The sequence below is a fragment of the Urocitellus parryii genome, chromosome 8, assembly GCF_045843805.1.
Source record: "Urocitellus parryii isolate mUroPar1 chromosome 8, mUroPar1.hap1, whole genome shotgun sequence".
NCBI lineage: Eukaryota > Metazoa > Chordata > Mammalia > Rodentia > Sciuridae > Urocitellus > Urocitellus parryii.
Window position 1 is genome coordinate 62,140,420 of NC_135538.1, and position 23,388 is coordinate 62,163,807.

At 34.8% G+C, this 23,388-nt stretch overlaps 1 protein-coding gene across 2 annotated transcripts in view; it reads left to right on the top strand.

Moving 5' to 3' along the window:
* Positions 1 to 23,388, top strand: part of Fbxl4 (F-box and leucine rich repeat protein 4) — an 81,400-nt gene that overhangs the window by 50,570 nt on the left and 7,442 nt on the right. For both annotated transcript variants that reach the window (XM_026402525.2, XM_026402526.2), the window contains exon 7: positions 21,982 to 22,053. In XM_026402525.2, coding sequence (XP_026258310.1) covers positions 21,982 to 22,053 — 72 coding nt within the window. The remainder of the gene's footprint in view (positions 1 to 21,981; positions 22,054 to 23,388) is intronic.

Sequence of the window (23,388 nt, forward strand, 5' to 3'; positions counted from 1 at the left end):
ACCCCTCCAGCATTTATTATTACTGTATTCTTTTTTTAAATTAATTAATTTATTTTAATTAGGTATATATGACAGCAGAATGCATTTTGATTCATGGCAGCACAACTTTTCATTTATCTGTATACAGTTTAGCATCACATTATATATGCAGTCATACATGTACCTAGGGTAATGATGTCCACCTCATTCCACCATCTTTCTATCCCGCATTCCTCTTCCCCACCCATCCCTCCCCTTTGCCCAATCAAAGTTCCTCTGTTTTCCCCATGCCCCCCCCCTCACCCATTATGGATCAGCATCCACTTATCAGAGAGAACATTCGGTCTTTGGTTTTTTGGGACTTGCTTAATGTCATAATTTTATTCTCTTTTAATGTTGAGTAATATTCCATTGTGTATATGTACCACAGTTTCTTTACCCATTCATCAATTGAAGGGCATCTAGATTGCTTCCATAGTTTAGCTATTGTGAGTTTAGCTTCAATGAACATTGATGTCGCCGTGTTACTATATTATGCTGATTTTAAGTCCTTTGGGTATAAGGAGTGTGATAGCTGGGTGAAATGATGGTTCCATTCCCAGTTTTCTAAGGAATCTCCATACTGCTTTCCAGAGTGTTTGCACCAATTGGTAATCCTACCAGAAATGTGTAAGTGTACCTTTTCCCCCACATTTTTTGCCAACGTTTATTGTTGTCTGTATTCTTAGTAACTGCCATTCTGACTGGTTTGAGATGAAATCTTAAGACTAATTTAGATTTGCATTTCTCTAATTACTAGACATGTTGAACATTTTTTCATATATTTGTTGATTGAATGTCTTCTGAGAAGTTATCTATTCAGCTCCTTAGTAGCCCATTTATAGATTGGATTGTTTGTTTTTTTTTGGTGTTAAATTCTTTGAATTTTTTTATATATTCTGGAGATTAGTGATCTATCTGACTTGCATGTGGTAAAAATTTACTCCCAAAATGTAGGCTGTCTTGTCTCCTCATTGATTGTTCTTTATCTGAGAAGAAACTTTTTACTTTGAGTCCATCCCATTTATTAATTCTTGATTTTATTTCTTGCGCTTTAGGAGTCTTAGGAAGCTGGGGCCTAATCCTATATGATGAAGATTTGGGCCTACTTTTTCCTCTATTAGGCACATAGTCTCTGTACTAATTCTTAGGTTCTTGATCCACTTTAAGCTGAGTTTTGTGTATGGCAAAAGATATGGGATTTATTTTTATTTTGCTACATATGGATTTCTCATTCTCCCAACATTATTTGTTGAAGAGGCTATCTTTTCTCCAATGTATGTTTTTGGTGCCTTTGTCTAGTATGAAAGTATTTATGTGGGTTTGTCTCTGTATCTTCTATTCTGTACCATTGTCTACATGTCTATTTTGGTGCCAATACCATGCCATTGTTGTTACTATAGCTTTATAGTATAGTTTAAGGTCTGGTATTGTGATGTTCCTGCTTCACTCTTCTTGCTAAGGATTGCTTTGGGTGTTCTGGGTCTCTTATTTTTCCAAATGAATTTCATGATTGCTTTTTCTATTTCTATAAGGAATGACGTTGGGATTTTAATTGGAATCACGTTGAATCTGTATAGCATTTTGGGTCGTATAGCCATTTTGACAATATTAATTTTGCCTATCTAAGAGCATGGGAGATCTTTCCATCTTCCAAGGTCTTCTGCAATTTATTTAGTGATCTGTAGTTTTCATTGTAGAGGTGTTTCACCTCTTGTGTTAAGTTGATTCCCAAGTTTTTTTTTTTCTTTCTTTGAGGCTATTGTGAATGGGGGTAGTTTTCCTAATTTCTCTTTCAGAGGATTCATCACTGATGTATAGAAATGCATTTGATTTATGGGTATTAATTTTATATCCTGCTACTTTGCTGAATTAATTAATTAATTATAAAAGTTTCTGGTGGAGTTTTTTTGGATCCTCTAAGTATAGAATCATGTCATTAGCAAATAATTAATAGTTTGAGTTCTTTTCCTATTTCTATACCTTTAATTTCTTTTCTCTTTCTAATTGTCTGGCTACAGTTTCAAGGACTATGTTGAATAGAAGTGGTAAAAGAGGGCATCCCTGTCTTTTTCCAGTTTTTAGAGGGAATGCTTCCAATTTTTCTCCATTTGTGATATAGGCTTTGGGTTTAGCATAGATAGCTCTTACAATGTTGAGGTATATTCCTACTATCCCTAGTTTTTCTAGTGTTTTGAACATGAAAGGGTGCTGTATTTTGTCAAATACTATCTCTGCATCAATTTATATAATCATATAATTCTTACTTTAAGTCTATTGATGTGATGAATTATATTTATTGATTTCCATATGTTGAACCTACCTTGCATCCCTGGAATGAACCCTACTTGATCATGGTGCACTATTTTTTAAATGTGTTTTCTATGTGATTTTTGCTAGAATTTTATTGAGAATTTTTGCATCAATATTCATCAGGGATATTGTTCTGAAATTTTTCTTTCTTTGATGTGTCTCTACCTGGTTTTGGTATCAGGATGACACTAGTTTCGTAGAATAAGTTTGGAAGGATTCATTCCTTTTCTATTTCATGGAATAATTTGAGAACTATTGGTGTGGATTCTTCTTGGTAAGTCTTATAGAACTTAGTTGTGAATCCATCTGGTCCCGGGCTTTTCTTGGTTGGTAGGCTTTTGCTGGCATCTTCTATTTCCTTGCTTAAAATTGATGTGTTTAAATTGTGTATGTCCTCTTGATTCAGTTTGAGTTAATCATATGCCTCTAGAAATTTGTTGGTATCTTTGAGGTTTTCTATTTTATTATTTATTTTTTAATTACTTTTAATTTTTAAATACATGACAGTGGAATTCATCACAATTCTTATTACACATGTAGAACACGATTTTTCATATCTCTATAATATAATGTATGTTCACACCAATTTATATCTTCATACATGTACTTTGGATAATGATGTCCGTCACATTCCACCATCATTGCTAACCCTCTGTCCCCTTCCTTCCCCTCATACTCCTCTGCCTTATCTAGAGTTCATCTATTCCTCCCATGCTCCCTCTCCCTACCACACTATGAGTCAGTCACCTTTATCAGAGAAAACATCTGCCATTTGTTTTGGGGGATTGGCTAACTTCACTTAGTATTATCTTCTCCAACTGCATCCATTTACCTGCAAATGCTATGATTTTATTCTCTTTTATTGCTGAGTAATATTCCATTGTGTATATATGCCACATTTTTTTCTTATCCATTCATCTACTGAAGGGCATTTAGGTTGGTTTCACAGTTTAGCTATTGTGAATTGTGCTGCTATAAACATTGATGTGGCTGTGTCCCTGTAGTATGCTGTTTTTAAGTCCTTTGGGTATAGACCGAAGAGAGGGGTACCTGGGTCAAATGGTGATTCCATTCCCAGTTTTCCAAGGAATCCCCATACTGCTTTCCATATTGGCTGCACCTATTTGCAGCCCCACCAGCAATGTATGAGGAGGTTTTCTATTTTAATGGAGTATAAATTTTCAAAATAATTTCTAATTGTCTTCTGTATTTCAATAGTGTCTGCTGTGATATTTCCTTTTTTTCATCACAAATTTTAGTAATTTGAGTTTTCTCTTTCCTCTTTTCATTGCAATGGCTAAGGGTTTGTCGATTTTATTTGTTTACTCAAAGAATTAGCTTTTTGTTTTGTCAATTTTTTGAAAATTTTTTTAGTTTCAATTTCATTAATTTCTGCCCTGATTTTAATTATTTCCTGTCTTCAACTACTTTTGGTGTTGGTTTGTTCTTCTTTTTCTGGGGCTTTGACTTTTCTTCTTTTAATGAATGAACTCCATGCAATGAACTGTCCTCTTAGCACTGACTTCATAAGTGTCCCAGAAATTTTGATAAGTTGTATTTGTGTTCTCATTTACCACTAAGAATTTTTTTATCTCCTCCCTGATGTCTTCTATTATCCATGTGTCATTCAATAGCATGTTGTTTAGTCTCCAGGTGTTAGAGTAGCTTTTCTTTTAAATTTTATCATTGATTTCTAATTTCATTCCATTGTGGTCTGGTAGAATGCATGGTAGTAGCTCTATTTTTTTGTACTTGCTAATAATACTTGCTTTTTGGCATAACATATGTTCTATTTTGGAGAAGGATCCATGTGCTGCTGAGAAGAAAGTGTATTCACTTGTTTATGGATGGAATATTATATATATATATATAAAATCTGTGAAGTCCAAATTATTGATTGTATCATTGAGTTCTGTAGATCCTTTGTTTAGTTTGTGTTTGGAAGATCTATCCAGTGGTGAGAGGGGTGTATTAAAGTCACCCAGTATTATTGTGTTGTGGTCCATTTGGTTCTTGTATTTGAGAAGGGTTTGTTTGACATGCATAGATTGCTTAGGACCTAGATACTTATGATTGTTACATCTTGTTGATGTATGAATCTCTTAAGCAGTATGATATGTCCTTCTTTATCCCTTTTCACTAGCTTTGGTTTGAAGTCCACTTTATCTGATACAAGGATAGAAACCCCTGCTTATTTATGGGCCCATGTGGGTGGTACATTTTTCCCCACCCTTTCACCTTCTGTCTGTGGATATGTTTTCCTGTGAGATGAGTCTCTTGAAGGCAACATATTGTTGGGTCTTTTTTTTTTTTTCCTTATTCCAGTTTGTCAGTCTATGTCTTTTAATTGATGGATTTAGGCCATTCACTTTCAGGGTTATTATTGAAAAATGATTTGTATTCCCAGACATTTTGGTTTATTTTTGGTTATTAACTTGACTTGGTTTCTCCTTTGATTGGCCTTTTCTTTAGTGTAGTTCCTCCCTTTGCTGGTTTTCATTGTTGTTTTTCATTTCCTTCTTCTGGAATATTTTGCTTAGGATACTCTGTAGTGCACACTTTCTCACTGTAAATTCTAAGTTTTGTTTATCATGAAATGTTTTATTTCATCATCAAACCTGAAGCTTAATTTTGGTGGATATAAGATTCTTGGTTAGCGTCCATTTTCTTTCAGAGTTTGGTATATGTTGTTCCAGGATCTCCTGGCTTTGAGGGTCTGGGCTGAGAAATCTGCTGAGATACGAATTGGTCTCCCCCTATATGTGATCTGATTCCTCTCTCTTGTGGCCTTTAAGATTCTATCCTTATTCTAAATGCTAGGTATTTTCATTATAATGTACCTTGGGTAGATCTTTTGTAATTTTTGTACATTTGGTGTCCTTTAAGCCTCTTGTATTTGATTTTTTAATTCATTCTTTGTGTTTGGGAAATTTTCTGATATTATCTCATTGAAGAGATTGTGCATTCCATTGGTTTCAATCTCTGTGCCTTCCTCTATCCCAATAACTCTTAGATGTGGTCTTTCGATGCTATCCCATAAATTCTTGGATGTTCTGTTCATGGTTTCTTACCATCTTTACTGTGTTGTCAACTTTATTGTCCAGTTTGTATACTTTGTCTTCATTATCTGACATTGTCTTCCAGGTGATCTATTCTGTTGGTGTTTATTGTTTCCTTCATTTCAAGGATTTCTGATTTTTTTTTTCTCAGAATCTTTCTTTTTTGAAGTAATCTTTTGCTACTTGCATTTGTTCCCTTATCTTTTAGTTTGTGTGATCAATATATGCCTGTATTTGCTCCCTTCTCTCTTTGTTGGTGTGATCAATGGTTGCCTATATTTGCTCTCTCATTTCTTTATTGGAATTATCAATTTTTACCTGTATTTGCTCATTTAGGTCATTCTTTAATTCATAAATCATTCTAATTATGTGTATTCTGAACATCTTCTCAGATATTTCATCAACTGCACTGTCCATGAATTCTGTTATTGTAGTGTCCTGGTTTGTTTGGGGTACTTTCTTCCTTTGTTTTTTCACATTGTCTATGTGTCTTCCTTCCTTGCAGTACTGATCTGAGACATTACAGTTTCTACCCTATAATCTTGTAGTATCCATGCAGATTATCTGTAACTCACCTTGGTGTTGGGCTTCCAGACCCTGCTGGTGTCCCACAATGGAGGCTATTGTAACTAAAGGTGGTGACGGCAATAGCAGAGGAAACTAGAGATAGCAGTGGGAGTGTCCCAGGATGGATGTAACCTCTTTAAGAGATGAGGCTGAAAGGGTGGGCCTTACCCTGGCTTTGGGATGACTGTTCCGAGATGCAGCTGCTTCTAGGCTCTGTCTGTTGTTTCAAGGTGGAGGCTATTGCGTGGGAGGGTTATGGCGGTGGCTACAGTGTCCCAAAATGAAGGTGGGTTAGGCCTGGGCTCCCAGGTGGCTGGGGGGCAGACCCGGACCTACCCTGGGCCTGGGCCCCCACATGGGTGGCAGGGGTGGTCCTGGGCTGGGGCCTAGGCTCCAGAGTGGGTCTGCATGTCAGTGGGGGCAGTCCTGGTCTGAGACCTAAGCTTCAGCATGGGTCTGCTGGTCGTTGGGGTGGACCTGGGCCTGACCTTGGCCTGAGCTTCCTCACAGGTGGCAGGGGTGGTCCTGGGCTGGGGCCTAGGCTGGGGCCTGGGCTAAGGTGTCTGTTTGTATTCTTGATGTCTGCCATTCTGACTGGTGAGAGATGAAATCTCTGTGTAGTTTTGATTTGTATTTCCCTAGTTGCTAATGATATTGGACATTTTTTTCATGTATTTGTCAACCATTTGTATTTCTTCTTCTTTTGAGAAGTGTCTGTTTAGTTCATTTGTCTATTTATTAATTGGGTTATTTTCTTTTATAGTGTAAAGGTTTTTGAGCTCTTTATATATTCTAGATATTAATCCTCTGTCAGAAAAATAGCTAGCAAAAATTTTCTCCAATTCTGTGGGTCCTCTCCTCACAGTCCTAATTGTTTTCTTTGCTGTGTAGAAAAATTTGTTGTGTCCCATTTATTAATGCTTGGTACTATTTGAACTTTAGGGGTCCTATTGAGAAAGTCATTTTCTGTGACTAAAACCTGGAATGTTGACCCTACATTGTCTTCTAGGAGTTCAGAGTTTCTGGTCTCATTCCAAGGTCTTTGATCCATTTAGAGTTGATTTTTGTGCAGGACAAAAGATAGGAGCCTAGTTTAATTCTTCTACATATGGATAACCAGTTGTCCCAGCATCGTTTGTTAAAAAGGTTGTCTTTACTTCAGTGTATGTTTTGGTACCTTTGTCAAGGATCAGATGACTATAAGTATGTGTGTTTTTCTCTGTGTCTTCTGTTCTGTACTATTGGTCTATTGTCTGTTTTTATGCCAGTACCATGTAGTTTTTGTTACTATAGCTCTGTAGTGTAATTTGAAGTCAGGTAGTGTGATGCCTCCAGAGTTTTTTTTTTTTTTTTTTTTTTTTTTTTTGGCTTAAAATTTTCTTGGCTGCTCTGGCTTTTTACTTTTCCACATGAATTTTAGGAGAGTCTTTTCTAGTTCTATGAAGAATGTCACTGGTGTTTTGATGGGGATAACATTGAATCTGCATATTGCTTTTGTAGTACGGCCATTTAAACAATAGTAATTCTGCCTATCCATGAACACTGCAGGTTCTTCCATCTTCTGAGATCTACTCAAAGTTCTTTCTTCAGTGTTCTATAGTTTTCATTGTAGAAGGTCTTTTACCTCCTTGATTAGATTTATTCTTAGAGTTTTTTTTTTTTTTGAGATTATTGTGAATGGAATTATTTTCCTGATTTCTTTTTCAGTAGGTTCATTGTTGGTGAACCTACTATAGGAAAGCTATTGATTTTTTTGTTGTTGTTGATTTTATAACTTTCTACTTTGCCAGATTTGCTTATTAGCTTTAGCAGTCTTTTGGTGGAATTTTTTGTATTTTCTAGATATAGGATCATATCATCTGCAAACAGTGATAATTTGACTTTTTTTTCCTATTTTTCTCTTGTGGGTTTTTTTTTTGTTGTTGTTGTTGTTGTTGTTTTGGTGGTACTGAGGATTGAACCCAGGCCTTGTGCAAGTGAGGCAAGTATTCTACCAACTGAGCTATATCCCCAGCCCCTCTTTTTCCCCTATTTTTATCACTTTTATTTTCTTCTCTTGTCTAATTGCTGTGGCTACAATTTCTAGCACTATATTAAATAGGAGTGGTGAAATTGGACATCCTTCTCTTGTCCCAGATTTTAAAGGAAATGTGTTCAGTTTTTCCCCATTTAGTATTAGGTTGATTTGGGGGGTTTTATATATAGCATTTGTGATGTTATGGTAAATTCCTTCTATCCCTAGTTTCTTCAGTGTTTTTATCATGAATGAATGCTTGATTTTGTCAAAGACATTCTCTGTATCTATTGAGATTACTAAGTGATTCTGTTAATGTGGTGAATCATTTATTGATTTGTATATATTAAACAATCCTTGCATCTCTGGAATAAAACCAACTTGATTGTGGTGTACGATCTTCTTAATATGTTGTTAAACACAATTTGCTGATATTTTATTAAGTATTTTTATGTCTGAGTTCATCAGGGATTATTGTCTATAATTTTCCTTCCTTGATGTGTCCTTATCTGGTTTGGGCTTTATGGAATGAATTTGGGTATGTTCTATTCCTTTCTGTTTCATGGAATAATTTGAGAGTACTGGCATTAGTTCTAAAGAAGGTTTGGTAAATTTCTGCTGAGAATCCATCTGGTCCTAGGTTTTTCTTTGTTAAAAGGCTTTTTTATTACTGCTTGTATCTCATTACAAGTTATTGGTCTGTTTAGTTTTTCTATGTCCTTTTGATTTAGTTTTGGTAGATCATATTTGTCTAGAGATGGTTTTCCAATTTATTGGAGAATAAGTTTTCAAAATAGTCCCTAAAGATCTGCTGAATTTCTGAGATGTCTGTGGTGATTTGTCCCTTTTCATCTCTAATTTTATTAATTTTTTTTCCTTTTTCTTTTGGTTAATTTGTCTAAGGTCTTATCACTGTTGATTATCTTTTCAAAGAACCAGCTCTTTGTTTCATCAATCCTTTGTATTTTTGTTTTATTCTCAAATTCATTGATTTTGGCTCTGATCCTAATTACTTTCTTCCTCCTACTAGTTTTGGTATTGGTTTGTTTTTCTTTCTCATCTCTTTGAGATGTATCATTAGGTTGTTTATTTGGAATCTAATTTTCATATGTAGGCACTCCTAGCTTAAACTTTCCTCTTAGAATTATAATTCATAGTGCCCCAGAGGTTCTGGTGTGTTGTATCACTCTTCTCATTTGAGTGTAAGAATTTTTTAATTTCTCCCTTGATTTCTTCTGTCATTCATTCATCATTCAAAGTGGTATTGTTGAACCTCCATGTGTTTAGATAGTTTCTGTAGGGTTTTGGTGTATTGATTTCTAATGTCATTCCATTATGACCTGATAAGATGAAAGGAATTATATCAAATTTTTTGTATTTCCTAAGAGATTTTTTGTTATTTTTTTAGTTATACATGATAACAGAATATACTGTGACATAATTATGAAAGCATAAAATATAATTTGTTCTACTTTAGCCCCCAGTATTTCCCCTACCTCTCCCTTCCTCCCATCCACATTTCATTCCCTCTACTCTACTGTTCTTTTGGCTAAGAGTTGCTTTGTGGCCTAAAATATGGTTTATTTTGGAGAAGGTTCCATGAGCCACTGAAAAGAATGTTTATTCAGCTTTGTTGGATGCAATATTCTATTGAGGTCTGTTAGGGCCATTTGATTTATAATATTTTTCAAGTCTAGAGAGTCTTTACTGAGTGTATGTCTGGATGACCTATTTGATAGTGAAAGTGATGTGTTGAAATTACCCAGAATTTTCGTACTGGGGTCTGTCTGGGGCTTCAGTTTGAGTAGTATCTCTTTCTTGTAATTAGTTGCACCCATGTTTGGGGCATAAATATTTATTATGCCCCAAATAAATTGTTTGATTGTCCCTTTACCAATATGAAATGACATTCTTTGTCTCTTCTGATTAATTTAGGCATGAAATCAACTTTGTCAGATATGAGAGTAACTATTCCTGCCACTAGCTATAGTAGCTATTTCTGTGGCTCCATTCACAAAGTATATCAATTTATATTCATTCACTTTCATACTGTAGCAGTCTTTGCCTGTAAGGTGTGTCTCTTGCAAATAGCATATAGGTAGGTCTTGATTTTTAATCCATTCTGCCAGCCTGTGTCTTAATTGGAGAGTTAAAACCATTTATATTTGATGTTATTATAGACAGATATTTATTAATTCCTGACACTTCTCATTTGATTAGCTACTCTTCAAATGAGATGTGTTTTCTTTGTGAGCTCTAAGAGGTTTTTTATTTCTTCTTTGTGCAGTATTTTTTAAAATGAGGCTTTGTAATGCCAGTGTAGTAGTCATAAATTGTTTTAATTTTCTTTTTATGGAAGGTTTTTATTTAATTTTCAATTTTGAATGATAGCTGTGCTGGATATAGAAGTCTTGGTTGACAACTATTTTCTTTCATGACTTGGAACACTTCATTTCAAGCCCTCCTGGCTTGTAGAGTTTGTGCTGAGAAATCAGAAGTGCTTCTGATTGGCTTGCCTCTATATTTGACCTGACATTTTTCTCTTGAGGCTATTTTTTAAAAGCCTATCCTTGTTCTGTATGTTAAGCATTTAATTATAATGTCTTGTGGAAAGGTTCTTTTTTGATCTTATCTGTTTGGGGTTCTGAATGCCTCCTGTATTTGGATATAAATGTCATTCTAAGGTTTGGAAAACATTCTATTATTATTTCCCTGAAGAGTTTATCCACTCCATTAGCCTACATCTCAAAGCCCTCCTCAATTCTAATGATTCTTAAATTTGGTCTCTTCATCTTGTCCCAGAGCTCATATATATTCTGATCATGGTTCCCTTTTTTTTTTTTTTCTTTTCTTTAATACTGTCTCAATGTTCAAGACTGGCCACTTTGTCTTTCACCTTTGTGATTCTGCCTTCAGCATGGTCTACTCTCTAAAAAACTTTCAGCTGAACATTTTATTGATTTATTGACTTTCATTTCCAAGATTTCTGTTTGGTTCTTTTAAAATATTTCTATCTCCTTTATTTCTCATTCATAATCTGTACTGACTTCCTTAATTCATTTCATTGTTGTTTTGTGTGTGTGTGTGTGTGTGTGTGTGTGTGTTCTCTTGGAATTAATTAATCATTTTTATATATTTTTAAAAATTCCTTATCTGATATTTCATCCACGTAAATATTTTTGTGATCATTTGCTGGTGAATTATGACCTTTAGGAGGTGTTGTGTTAGCTTGCTTTTTCATGGGTCTTGTATTCATGTGTTGTGTTTTATGTATCGTTGGAAGGAATCTCTCTTCCACTCTTATGTGTGGACCTTTTTAGGGTACAGTCTTCACTTGCCAAAGTGTCCTGAGTGATAAAAATTGAACCCCCCCATAGGTGTGGTGTCCGCAGCCTTTGTGTTATTTCTCTCTGTTTTTGCTATAGCAATGTATGTCTTTAGAATAGTCAGTGAGAACAACCCTAGCCATTTCTACTTGGGGCCTACTCATTAGTTTGCGTTTTTGTGTCTTCTATTCTTTGTTTTAAAGTATAGCTGAAGACTGAATATTATTAATTTGCTGTGGAGCAAGGTGTGCTGTCTTTTGGTTGAATTTACTTTAGCAGCAGAGTTTCTACCCTGAGAACTTGTACTGTCTCTGTAAGTTCCCAGCATCCCCACAGAATGGGGGGAAACAAAAATAGCAACAACCAATGCAAACAATATACAGCATTACACTAAATATATGGTTCCTACTATGTCGTCTACAATATTAATTGTCACAAAAACCAAAATGGTAGGGTTAGCAGTTGTCAACAGCAAAAACAGTAAGTAGCTATGGACTATGTCTGGCATTAAAACAAACAATAGGTGTCAACTATGTTATCCCATCAGTAATAACTGCAACAGCATTAATGGTGGAGGGCAGGAGTTTTAGAAACCAATTAGTGCTAAAAGATAGTAAGAATATAGTTAATCAAGAGCAAAGAAAAGTGTGATAGGAAGGTAGAAAAGACTTTACAATTTCAAAAAGTGAAAAGATAATGCAGAAGAGATGTAGTATGTCATGGTTTTAAGAAAGGAGGAGAAAAAATAGAAGTAACAAAATAAAAGGAGAGTTAAAGAACAATAGAATTTGACTATTAGCAGAAGAAAAGAAAGAGAAACAAGAGAAAAACAATGTAAAACAAAACCAAAACCTAAATATACTAATCAAGAACTCTAATCCTCAAAGAAAGATAAGGCAAGGAAAAATAACTGCATTTTAAAAAATGCTAAAAATGAGAAAAAAAGAAACAAATATGTATATGTATCCATTAACCAAAAGTGTGTGCGCGTGCACACACACACATACACAAGAAAGAAAGAAAGGAAAAAGATTCTTAATGAAAAATGAAGGAATTATTTCCACTGAAGTGGTCAGAATAGTCAGTGAGAACAAATGGTCACTGTCTATGCCCAGATGTCTTTTTTTCCCATTTCTTCTTGAGCTATGAACTGAATGCAAGAGCAAGGACTAAGGGTTGCTAAACCTTCCCTCTTTTTGTATTACTCACCAAGGTGCCAGTTGGAGTGGCCTAAGACGGAGTCTGGTTCAAATAAGTCTCAGCTGGATGGGAAGTACTGTCAGTTGGAGTTTTGTCTGCCCAGACCAGACTGATGACAGGGTGGGGCTGCTGCAGAGTTCTAACAGTGGGATTCCACAAGTGGAGCTTAGGTCTAATCAGGCCTTAGGGGCTTCATTGGATGGTGTTTGCTCTGGAGAGAGTATATCAACACACCCCTAAGGCCTGGAAGTTGCAGATCGCTGTGAGAAGTTTGGATCTCCAGAACTTCTCAAGGATCATACTTGGGTGAGGGAGCCAATCCTTTACCCCTTCTGCTTCCCATGAAAGCAGCCTTTCCCAGTTTTAGTTCTTTAGTGTATTCACACCCACCCGTTCAGATTCCTTACCCACTTAAGCTGGTCATGTGAGTTACCAGACTCAATGGGGGGAAGTGAGTTGGGCTCCCTTTCACTTTTGCAATTTGAATAAGATATTTGGGTAAGATATTCTGTGTGCTTGTTTTTTTTCCCCGTTCTTCTAGGTACACCCTAGATCACCCAGCAGGCCTTTCAAAGAAACAGTGCACAGTGTAGCCTCTGGATCAGCTAAGAGCAGGCTGCTTTTCTGATCTCAGGTGCTTCTGTGTGTTCTTCCTCCCTCTCTGCCAAATAAGTGCCACTACTGATTCTGACACAACTGGCTTGGCTCCAATGTAGTCTTTTTTTCTTTGTTTAATGTACCCAAATTTCTGAGTCTCTCAGACACTCTGACAGTCCAATATTTAGTTTTAGTGAAATTCTTTTTTCACCTACCTCGCAGAGAAACAGCTCTCCTACTGCTTGAGTCCCGTGCCATGGAGCAGCTAGGAATGCAGTCTTCCTCTAGCTCACCATCTTGAATCTCCCTCCTGAAGTCTTTAATACATTGTAAAATATGCATGATATACATAAGTATAACTCTACTAAGCCATTAATCTGGACTGTCTAAAAGTTAAATGTGAGTATAATAAACAAATCATTTTTTGTTATTTTTGCTTAGAAGTCTAGAAAATGAGAAGTTATAAAGTTTAAGGGTAGCATTTCTTTATAAAACTGTCCATGAACATTTAAATTCATGCCTCCTTTTACCTATTAAAGTACCTTTTTCCTTATAAAAATAAAAGGCATTAATAATAATTCTTTATAACTGTATGGCACTTCATATCTTCTTACACTGAACTTTTATGTCTATTATCCATCATTTTACTGACTGAAACTATTTTTGAAGTTGAAATTGTTAATTTTAGAGTTAGTCACTGGAGCATCTTAATATTTGGAGGCTTCACTAAGGACAGTAAGGGGAATAAATTTGCTAAAAAAAACAAATAGGAGGGCAGTAGTGAAAGGAGGTGAAATAGTCTTCTTTCTATTGTAATCATTGCAATATGGTGTTTATAGACTAATTCCTTTGCAATTCTTTTGTGAATCATGGTAAATTGTCAGGAACTTTGACCCATGAGCATGCTTTTCCATTGTTTTTGTCTAATTGTGATAAACTGTTCACACTGAGCTTGTCTCTTGCTTTTGTACTTCACTCATAACCTGTTATAATATTTTACCATTTACTTTGACACCTTACTATCAGAAATGGTTATCATGTGATCTATTTAAATATTTATTATGTGTTTATTTTTACAGTGGAGTACTAGGTTAAGAAGCTACATATGCTTTCTCACTTCGATGAGTTGTTAATTTATTACTAATAGTTTTCCACTGGGCTTTGAAGCTGCTGAACAGTGTTAGTAGGTAGATTATAGGTAGAATGTAAAAGAATTCTTTATGAATGCATATTTATCAAATAACTGCATTTACTTAGAGTATATTTTGATAATCTATAGAAGAAATTATCATGGATCCAGTCACTCCTTAGTGAATTCCTTTCTGTAATGATTTAAATAAGACTTGTTTTATTTGAAAATTATAAAACATTTGAAAACAAATATGCTGACTTGCATTATTAAAGCTATAACTATTTAAATTATATTTTAATCTTTGGAACTATTCTTGTGATTCTGCTGAATGAGTCTTACAGAACTAACCAACAGAATTTGCAGACTTGGGGATTCAAGATACTTTATGTCTTAAATAAAAGGTTTATAAGATTTTACTTTTTGTTTCTGAATATTTTTTTCATAGTACACTTAATGTAATTGATTCATTCATTTGCATGCTCTAGTTGTGTATAAGTGTTGCAAGTACTTATTATCGTGGAATTGTTTTCTTCTTTTAAGGAGGGATCTATAAAATTTTTCTGTGGATGGCCAGATGGTAAATATTTTACACCTTGCAGGCCATATGTCTCTGTCATGAATAGTGCAAAAACAGCCACAGACATGGGCTGGGGATGTAGCTTTGCAGTAGAGCACCTGCCTACCATGGGTGAGGTTCTGAGTTCAATCCCTAGCACCAGAAAAATAAAAATAAAACAAACAAACAATAGCAACAACAAAACGAGCCACAGACAATACATTAATGAGTGGATGTGTCCGTGTTGCAATAAAACTTTATTTACAAAAACAGCAGTAGATAGGATTTGGCCTGTGAGCAGCAGTTTGCCAATTCCTGCTCTAAACTGTTGAGTCTGTGATTTCTTCAAATAAAACCATTTTGTATTTGGAAATAAAGTGTAAATTTCTTCATAGTTTCTCCTCTTTTCTTTGAAATTTAACAGCAATATTTTGATTCCAAATACTAACAGTATAGAGAAAGAATATTCTAAGATACTTTGGAAGGGAATGAGTTAACTGAATTTTAAAAAGATATGCAACCTGTTTCTGTAGATGTGTTCTCTCAGCACATCTGAGTATGCCTTAGTCTCTAGCTTTTCACTGATGAGCTCTGTGGGAGAAAGCCACAAAACTGGTAATTTGTACTTGCTCACTTCAGTGGTAGCTGTCGACCCTTTTATCTTCATTCAACTCCTTGTTAAGTTCCTCACAGTATCTGTTCCTTTGGTCATCACCTCGTATCCCCATCTAAGTCTTAGCATTTGATCTCACATCTCTTATTCAGCAAAGATGAGTGATGTCATCCAACATGAATCTTCTTTTGTTCTGTGTTCCTTTTCAAGGTAAAGATAAAATATCATAATTCCCTCTAAGATTACATGATTTTCTAATTTCCAGTTTAATTTGTAGTCTGGTTAAGTTTTTTTAACACCAGAATAATTATAGTCAGTCATGAGATTCTTTTCTGACTTAAAAGTTCTCCTAGAGAAAAGAATACATCTACTATTCCACAATATGTTTTCCAGGTACATATGAATAGTCTCTTAGTTATCTTACTTTTGTGCCTTAAAGTTACAGTCTTTAGGATAGACAGTAAGTAATAGATAGTCCTCTAAGGAACATTCCAGGCAAGTTAATAATGGTTATTTTTGACAATAAATATTTTTTTTGTTTTCTTCTTCTTTTTAATTAGAAAAACTGATTCACCAGGGAATTCATCTAAAACTCTAACAAGAGCATCTTGTTATCCAGCCTGGGGATGTTTAATCAGAACTGGGTAGCAGTATTATAAGGCTCTCTCCAGGCCACTTTCAGGGTTTGGATGAAAGTCTTAAGAGAAAGGAGCGGTTTGGGTATAGGCTAATATACCAAGAGTACCTCATGATTTGGCATTGACCATGTTTCAGGGTCAGAACTAAGCTAAGCCTATTGCTGGTTCTGTAGTATTCCTAGTTCCTGTGCAGATCACTGCACCTTCAGAAGTCCTAGTTCAAAACAGAGTGATCTACAAAATCCTGAGGGAGGAATAAAATGTCTAGGTTGGAGGGTGAAGGTTGAAAGAAAGAAATTAAAAGCATCTTTTTAAAAAGAAATAAAAATTATGCAGTATAAAGAAACTAATCAAGAACAAGTAGTTGTAAGAAAGGACTGATTAGAAACCTAGGAAATAAATTGTACTTATTGGAATTTTAATTCCATAGATGAGATAAATTCTAAATTGGATGCAGAGATTTGCTAAATTAGAAAAGAAGTTTGAGGACTATACTTAAGTTTGTAAAAATTGTGAATGTCAGATACTGCTGTAAGTTCTTTATATTTGTAAAATACACACCAGTTAATCCTCAAAGCTACCCTATTCATTCATTTAATAAATATATATTTACTATGTTCTATACACTATATTATTTATCTCTTGTTATATATTAATTACTTTGAAACTTAGTGGTTTAAAACAACTTATATTTATTATCTCACACATAATCTTGGTAATGTTTTATTAACTGGGTAGTGTTGGCTTTAAGGACCATAGAAAGGCCTCAAAGGAAGCTGCCGCCAAGTTGTTACCTGGGACTCCAGTCATCCCAAAGTTTGACTACTAAGGGATCAGCTTCCAAACTCACTCTCATGACTATTGGCAGAGCTGTTCTTTAGCTCTTGGCCAGAGGCCTCTGTTTCTTTCTACATGAGAGTCTCCATAGGTTGCCTGAGTGTTCTTATGATATGGCACATGATTAATGGAGGAAAAAGGGAAGCTAATACAGGACCCACAGCCTTTTTACAACTGAATTAGGGTTCTCTAGAGAACAAAACTAATAGAAGACATGTTACTGTAAGCAACTGGCTCATGTGATTATGGGGGTGTCATGCCTCAAGGTCTCCAGGCTGAGCTGGCAAGCTGGAGACCCAGGAAAGCTAATAGTATAGCTCCACTATGAAAGCCAGCAGGAGTCTCAGGAAGAGCTGATATTCTGCTTACATCAAAGTCAGGACAAAGCCAGTGTCCCATTTTGAGAGCCATCAGGTGGGAAGAATTCTTCCTTATTTAGTTAAACAAAAGGGAAGGCAATCTGTTTTACTCAGTCTGTTAATTTAACTGTTAAGCTCACCCCAAACACAGCCTCATATAAACACCCAGAATAATATTTGTCCAAATGTTTGCAAGCCCAGTCAGGTTAATAAATAAAATTAATCACAATAACCTAATATCCAAAGTGGCATGCCATCACATCTGCTATATACTGTTGGTTAAAAGTAAGTCACTAAATCTATCACACCTATTACAGGGAAAGAAATTAAGCTCTACTCTGAAAGGAGGGAGCCTGGAATATCATATGGACTTTTTTTCAAGCCACTGTAAGCACTGTAACTTGGGAAATTGTAATGTCCATTGAATATCAAAGTTCAGAAGAAAAACTGGAAGAAATGGTAGAAAAGTAATGTTCAAAGAGAATTGGTAAGAATCTGCACTTTTCTTGAAGAACAATGTGAGTCTTCAAATCAAATGAACTCAGAATATCAAGTAAAATTAATGAAAATTAATCTTGAGTGCTTATTTGGAGCTTCTAGCAGGGAACTCAGCTATTCATATACCCTTGACCAAAGAATGGTCCTTCTCTATTGAGGAAGGTCATCCTCTTTGACTGAGTACACAGGTTCAGGAAGGATGCACATGGAGTGGAGAGGGAGGAAGGGGACACCCCTCTAACTAGCCAGATAAGCTGAATCAACCCTTGCAATCAATGGGGTAACAAATGTCTCAGCCAGACCATCCTCACAGCTGAAAATAAATCTTCCTAGACACAATTTAACAAAATTGTGATCTTTAAAAATAAAGAGACAAGAGCTATTGGAGGTGGTGGGCCCAGGGTGGGGGACAGGGGGAGGAAACCACTGTCCGATGTGCACAAAAGAAGACAATTAGATTGGGAGTAGACTTCTTATTAAATAACAGTGGCTAATAATTAATGGAGTAATATTTTCAAAGTAGTAGAAGAAGATAACAGTTATCTTTAAATTTTAAGCTTGGCTAAACTTACAGTCAAGATTGAGGATAAATAACATGTAAGTTGTTTAGCTTTGTGACTCAAATTTCTCACCTATAAATGGTAATAATGATTATAGTTCATAAGTTATTATCTGTTCTGTTCACTGCTATATACCAAGTGTCTGATACATAGTAGGCATTCATGACTATTTGTTAAGTGAATGAATGAATGGAGTTGTGAATTTTAGTTAAAGAATTTACAGCAATGCATGACTTATCAATATGTACTCAATAAATAATTGTTAAGATTTTACCACCCGTTAACTAAAAGAACTGTTAAAAAAAACCCAGTGAGGAGGTATCAAATTAATAAATAATTATAAAAAATGATAAGATGCCAGTAAATTAATTAATGATTATGGGGGGGAGAAAGGGTAATCTTTTTGTATTATTTTGAAAAAGGTAAAAACAAAATTTAGAAGGTGATTCTTAAATTGATGTGAAAGAACAAAAAGGTCAAAAACAGCTGAGAGTGTTGAGGAATGAAGGATGTTTACCCTACTAGATTTTAAGGCTTATTACAAACAATAATGAGACTTAAGAGTTGGTGCAGGGAAAGGCAAATAGACCAGTGAAACAAAATGATCCAAAAGTATACACACACATATATGGAAATGCAACATATGACAGAAAGCATCACAAATCAAAGGATAAAGTAGACTTCAATAAATTGAACTGGACAAGGGGTGAGAATGAAATATTCTGTCATATATAAAAACTGTTCATTAAGAACTTAATGGCAAAATGAAGACTTTCAAGCTGTTATTTTATTAAAAAGAATATTTTTGTTTTGAGTAAAGAACTATTTAAAGGGGCTAGGGTTGTGGATCAGTGGTAGAGTGCTCACTTAGAATGCACAAGGCACTGGGTTTGATCCTCAGCACCACATAAATGTAAAATAAATATTTTGTGTCCACCTAAAACTAAAAAATAAGTATTAAAAAAAGAACTGTTTAAAGACAGCAGAATGCAAGCATAAGGGAAAATAGATTAATATGACCACATTAAATTTTAAAATATGCACATCTCAAAAGATCCTCTATAGAGGATCAGATTTAGAGAAGGTATTTGTAATAACTATAGCTAACAAAGATCCTATTGTATGCATACACATATGCATATATCATACTTAAAGAATTCCTGAAAATTAAGGAAAAACAGCCAGTGGAAAAATCAGCAAAGAATATAATTATGTAATTTACAGAGTAAGAAATATGAGTGGCCAATAAACATAGAAAGACTCTCAGTGATCATACTACTTAAAATTATACCATTCCATATTCATCAGAGGGATAATTGTTAGAAGGGATGAAAAGACAGTTGTGTTGACAAAGATGTAATAAACTAAAAATACCACTTATTTAAATTAGTATGACTCAAACATTAAATAGAGCTATTTTGCTGAATTGTATAAAGTAAGAGCATACCAAAGCATGTAGAAATTGTTACTCTGAGGTGTGCTCTAGAGAAATGTTCTTCTATATGGACAAGAAAGTACATTTAAGAATGTTTATTATAACACTTTTGTAATAGGGAAAATTGTAAACAACTGCTCATCAAATGAGAGTATATGTTGTAATTTATTTCTAAAATGGAATATTATACAACATTTAAAATCAGTGAACTAGAACTATATGTAGCAACGTGGACAAATACCTTACAAAACAAATGAGGAAGATGAGAAATACACATATGCATATACCATGAATACCAATATTAAATACTAACTATGGATGTATCGAGTGTAGTAAAATTATATCACCTGTGTGTGTTTTGGCGTTGGGGGTATCTCCAACATAAGTGGCCTACCACTGAGTTTTAAAAATTATATTTTAAAGTTATGTTTCCTAGGCTGGCCTCAAATTTGCTATCTTCCTACCTCAGCTTCCTGAGTGTCTGGAATTATAGGCATGTACCACAGTGCCCAGCTTCAAATATGTTTTTTAAACACCAAGTCATTATAAAGTTACTTATGAGGAACTTTATGTATGGATGGAGAGATATAAAAATAGAGATATTAGTAAAGAAGGCAAAATGTTAGTTGATAAATTTGAGTATTGACTACATGGGTATTATATTGGATCCTATACTTGTCCATATACTTGAGATTCTTCATAATAAATCATTTTAAAATAAACCACAAAACATGGTTCATGAACTATTTGTAGACCTCCACATGTGTATGTATATATTTTTTTAATTTAAAATTTCTTACTCTTTAGAAAGTCTCTCTAATGTATTCTGGGTCTTGCTCATGGGACAGTCTTATAAAACAACTTTCTTATAAGGATTTGGTATTCTAATAAAAAACAAATCAAATGTTCTAATTTGATAGTAAGTCAGAATGGCTTAAGTATTATGGAGAACCTCAAAGTTAGTTTATCTTAATATACTGTTTCTAATGTTAATATTCTAAGAGCTACATGGGATTGTCTTATAAATGTTATGGTAAAACAAGTGTAAAATCAATGTGAACTTTTTTTTTTTTGCTTAAATTTAAAGAAATGCTCAAGAGGGAAGTAATTAGACTAAAGTCTAATATATTCCTCTGGATCTTATTATAACCATTAATATATATTTTTTCTTTAAATAAACTGATTTTTATGAAAAATTCTTGCTTTATTTTCTCAATGAAAATCTTATCTGAGATTTGACTAAACGTTTTGTGTTACCATTGACACATTCTTTACCCCCCAATGTGTTCAGTAGCTGAACATATTATGTAAGCTTTAACCTAGGTTGTATAAGAGCTCAATTTTGTTAGATATAATTTAGGTCAGATGTTTAAAAAGTGATTTTGCTGTGTAAGTCTGAATAGTTTTCTCCTTAATTTACAAAAGAAATGCTAGAAATTTGGATATTTTACATTGCTTTATTTATTTCTTTTTACAAATTTTCATTGTAGGTGTGCTATAAAATAGGATTTTAAAAATATTTGAGACTGGTATGATTATGTAGCAGTCTAGCACATCTTTGGGTTTCTTTAGTGGTGAAACCGTTTACATTGGACAGGATAAATGGGCTTAAATGGCAAGAACATGACTAGAAAGTGCATGTTAGATACATTTCAGTCAGCATGTTACTACTGACAGGTGCTCAATGGTTGTTGGTATCCTTGTCAGCAAAGAGAATCCTTTGACATTAAAGTCACCAGCTTAGTCCTGATTTGGGGTGACTCTATTGGCAGTTCCATCAGACTGCAACTGATCAGTGAATGTCAGAGCTGCTGCTGTTTTTCAGGAGTGTCACTAGGCCCCTGTGGTGCATACACGTGCGCACTCACTCTTTCTTTCTCTGCATGCTCACTCGCTCTCTCTCATTCTGTCTTTGGAGGGAGGGATGGTTTAATTTGTCTTATAACCAGGCTTTCAAAATGCTTTCCTCTGGGAAATAAACTGAGAGGTTACAGGGAATACAGTATCTTTGGAGCATGCAAAACCATATACAACGTGATGACTTACATGGAGACTAGTAATGATTACCTTGACTCCAAGCCAATCAATGGTGGGCGCACCTGGGGACTCATTAAATGGCATTTGTGGAATCTGTAACTTAGGTTTTGAGCTGTATTTCAGGAAAAGCAGTGACAGCTTTTAATGTCTAATTGACCTCTTCTCTTTGTTTCACTTTCATTCACTTTCCATATTTGCCTCTGATGTGGTCCCTGATGGCAGCAAACAGCACTGCTCAGCATTTTGAACTTCTGTTCAGAGCTTCAGCACCTCAGTTTGGGCAGTTGTGTAATGGCAAGTATTTGAAAATTCTTTATACTCAATTGCTTTTTCTTTTTCTTCCCATGAGTGAATTTCCTGGTCCACTGCACCCAACACTTATTCACAGTTTCTGACTTATGGTTAACTGTTTTGTACCCCACTTTCAAACATTTTTCTTCAATTGGCGAGGATGTCTTTGAAACACTAACATTTATCAACAAGAGACATTTATCAACAAGAGTAAGAAAAGTACAGAAGGTGGAAAAAGTTCAGTTCTGCCCAAGCTAGCTGCTATCGCAAACATACTATTTACCTCTCTAGGTTTCTTTACAAAATAAGATATCAGTCATATCCATGTGTTAATAGTGTAATAATTTTTTACAAAGTTAATTTTAGTTTTTGTAAATTCTTGGAATATTTCCAAGAAATATTGATGATAATAGACTTTTTTGTTTCTATAGAGTTTTTTATTTATTTTAACTGTCCTACTTGGCAAAATAAAAAGACCAACACCTTATATTAGAACTCAGTTGTTTTTGAAATTTTACTCTGTGAAATCCAGAATCCTAGGAACTCTTAGACTAGATAGATAATTTCTAAAATCCTTCAAGATTCAAAATTGTGATTTCACATACCCCCAAAAGAAGTTGTGAGAAAAATTATTTTTTTTTCATCTAAACTACTTAATTATGTGGCTTACAAATAACACTGAGACTTACAAGATAATTGATTCTTAGGGTATGTGTATGTGTGTGTAAATACTCACCAGAAATGAATCTTCCTGTGGAGCAATTCATTTCGCTTCACTTTTTTCAATACCTCTATCCAGAGCAGATTTAGGAGATCCCCAGACCAGTCCAGTTTTGTATCCACTCAACAGAAAGACATGAATAAACAGTTCCTTTGCAATGTTCCAGAGAAATTCTGGTACCCTAAACTTGGAATCAACAGGCAGCATCTCTGACCTAAAAGACATTTCATTTGAGCATCTTTTAGAGCTTAGCAATGGCTTCAGAGATCTCCCAGGATTTGGCAATGTAGGCTAGACAGATGTCTCTTATAGTAACATATTTACCTCCATTGGTCTTTATCCCAATGGTCTTTAATCCTGGCAGTTTGCTCTTATTAAACTTATTAAACTTATTGTCTCAGTCTGTCCTAGTCTTGTGAAATAATTTGACTTGCTGTAAGGAGAAACCACAAGTTTCTCCTTACTGCAAGTCAAATTCTTACCTTTGTAAGCCATTTCATAGCTTTCTTTGGATCCCTGTAGTGGGTTTCTAGATGAGCCCATTGATAGTTGATGGCAGTTTCTGTGACAACAAACCAGCCACTTGGATTTTTGAATATTACTAGCCTTCTCTTGTT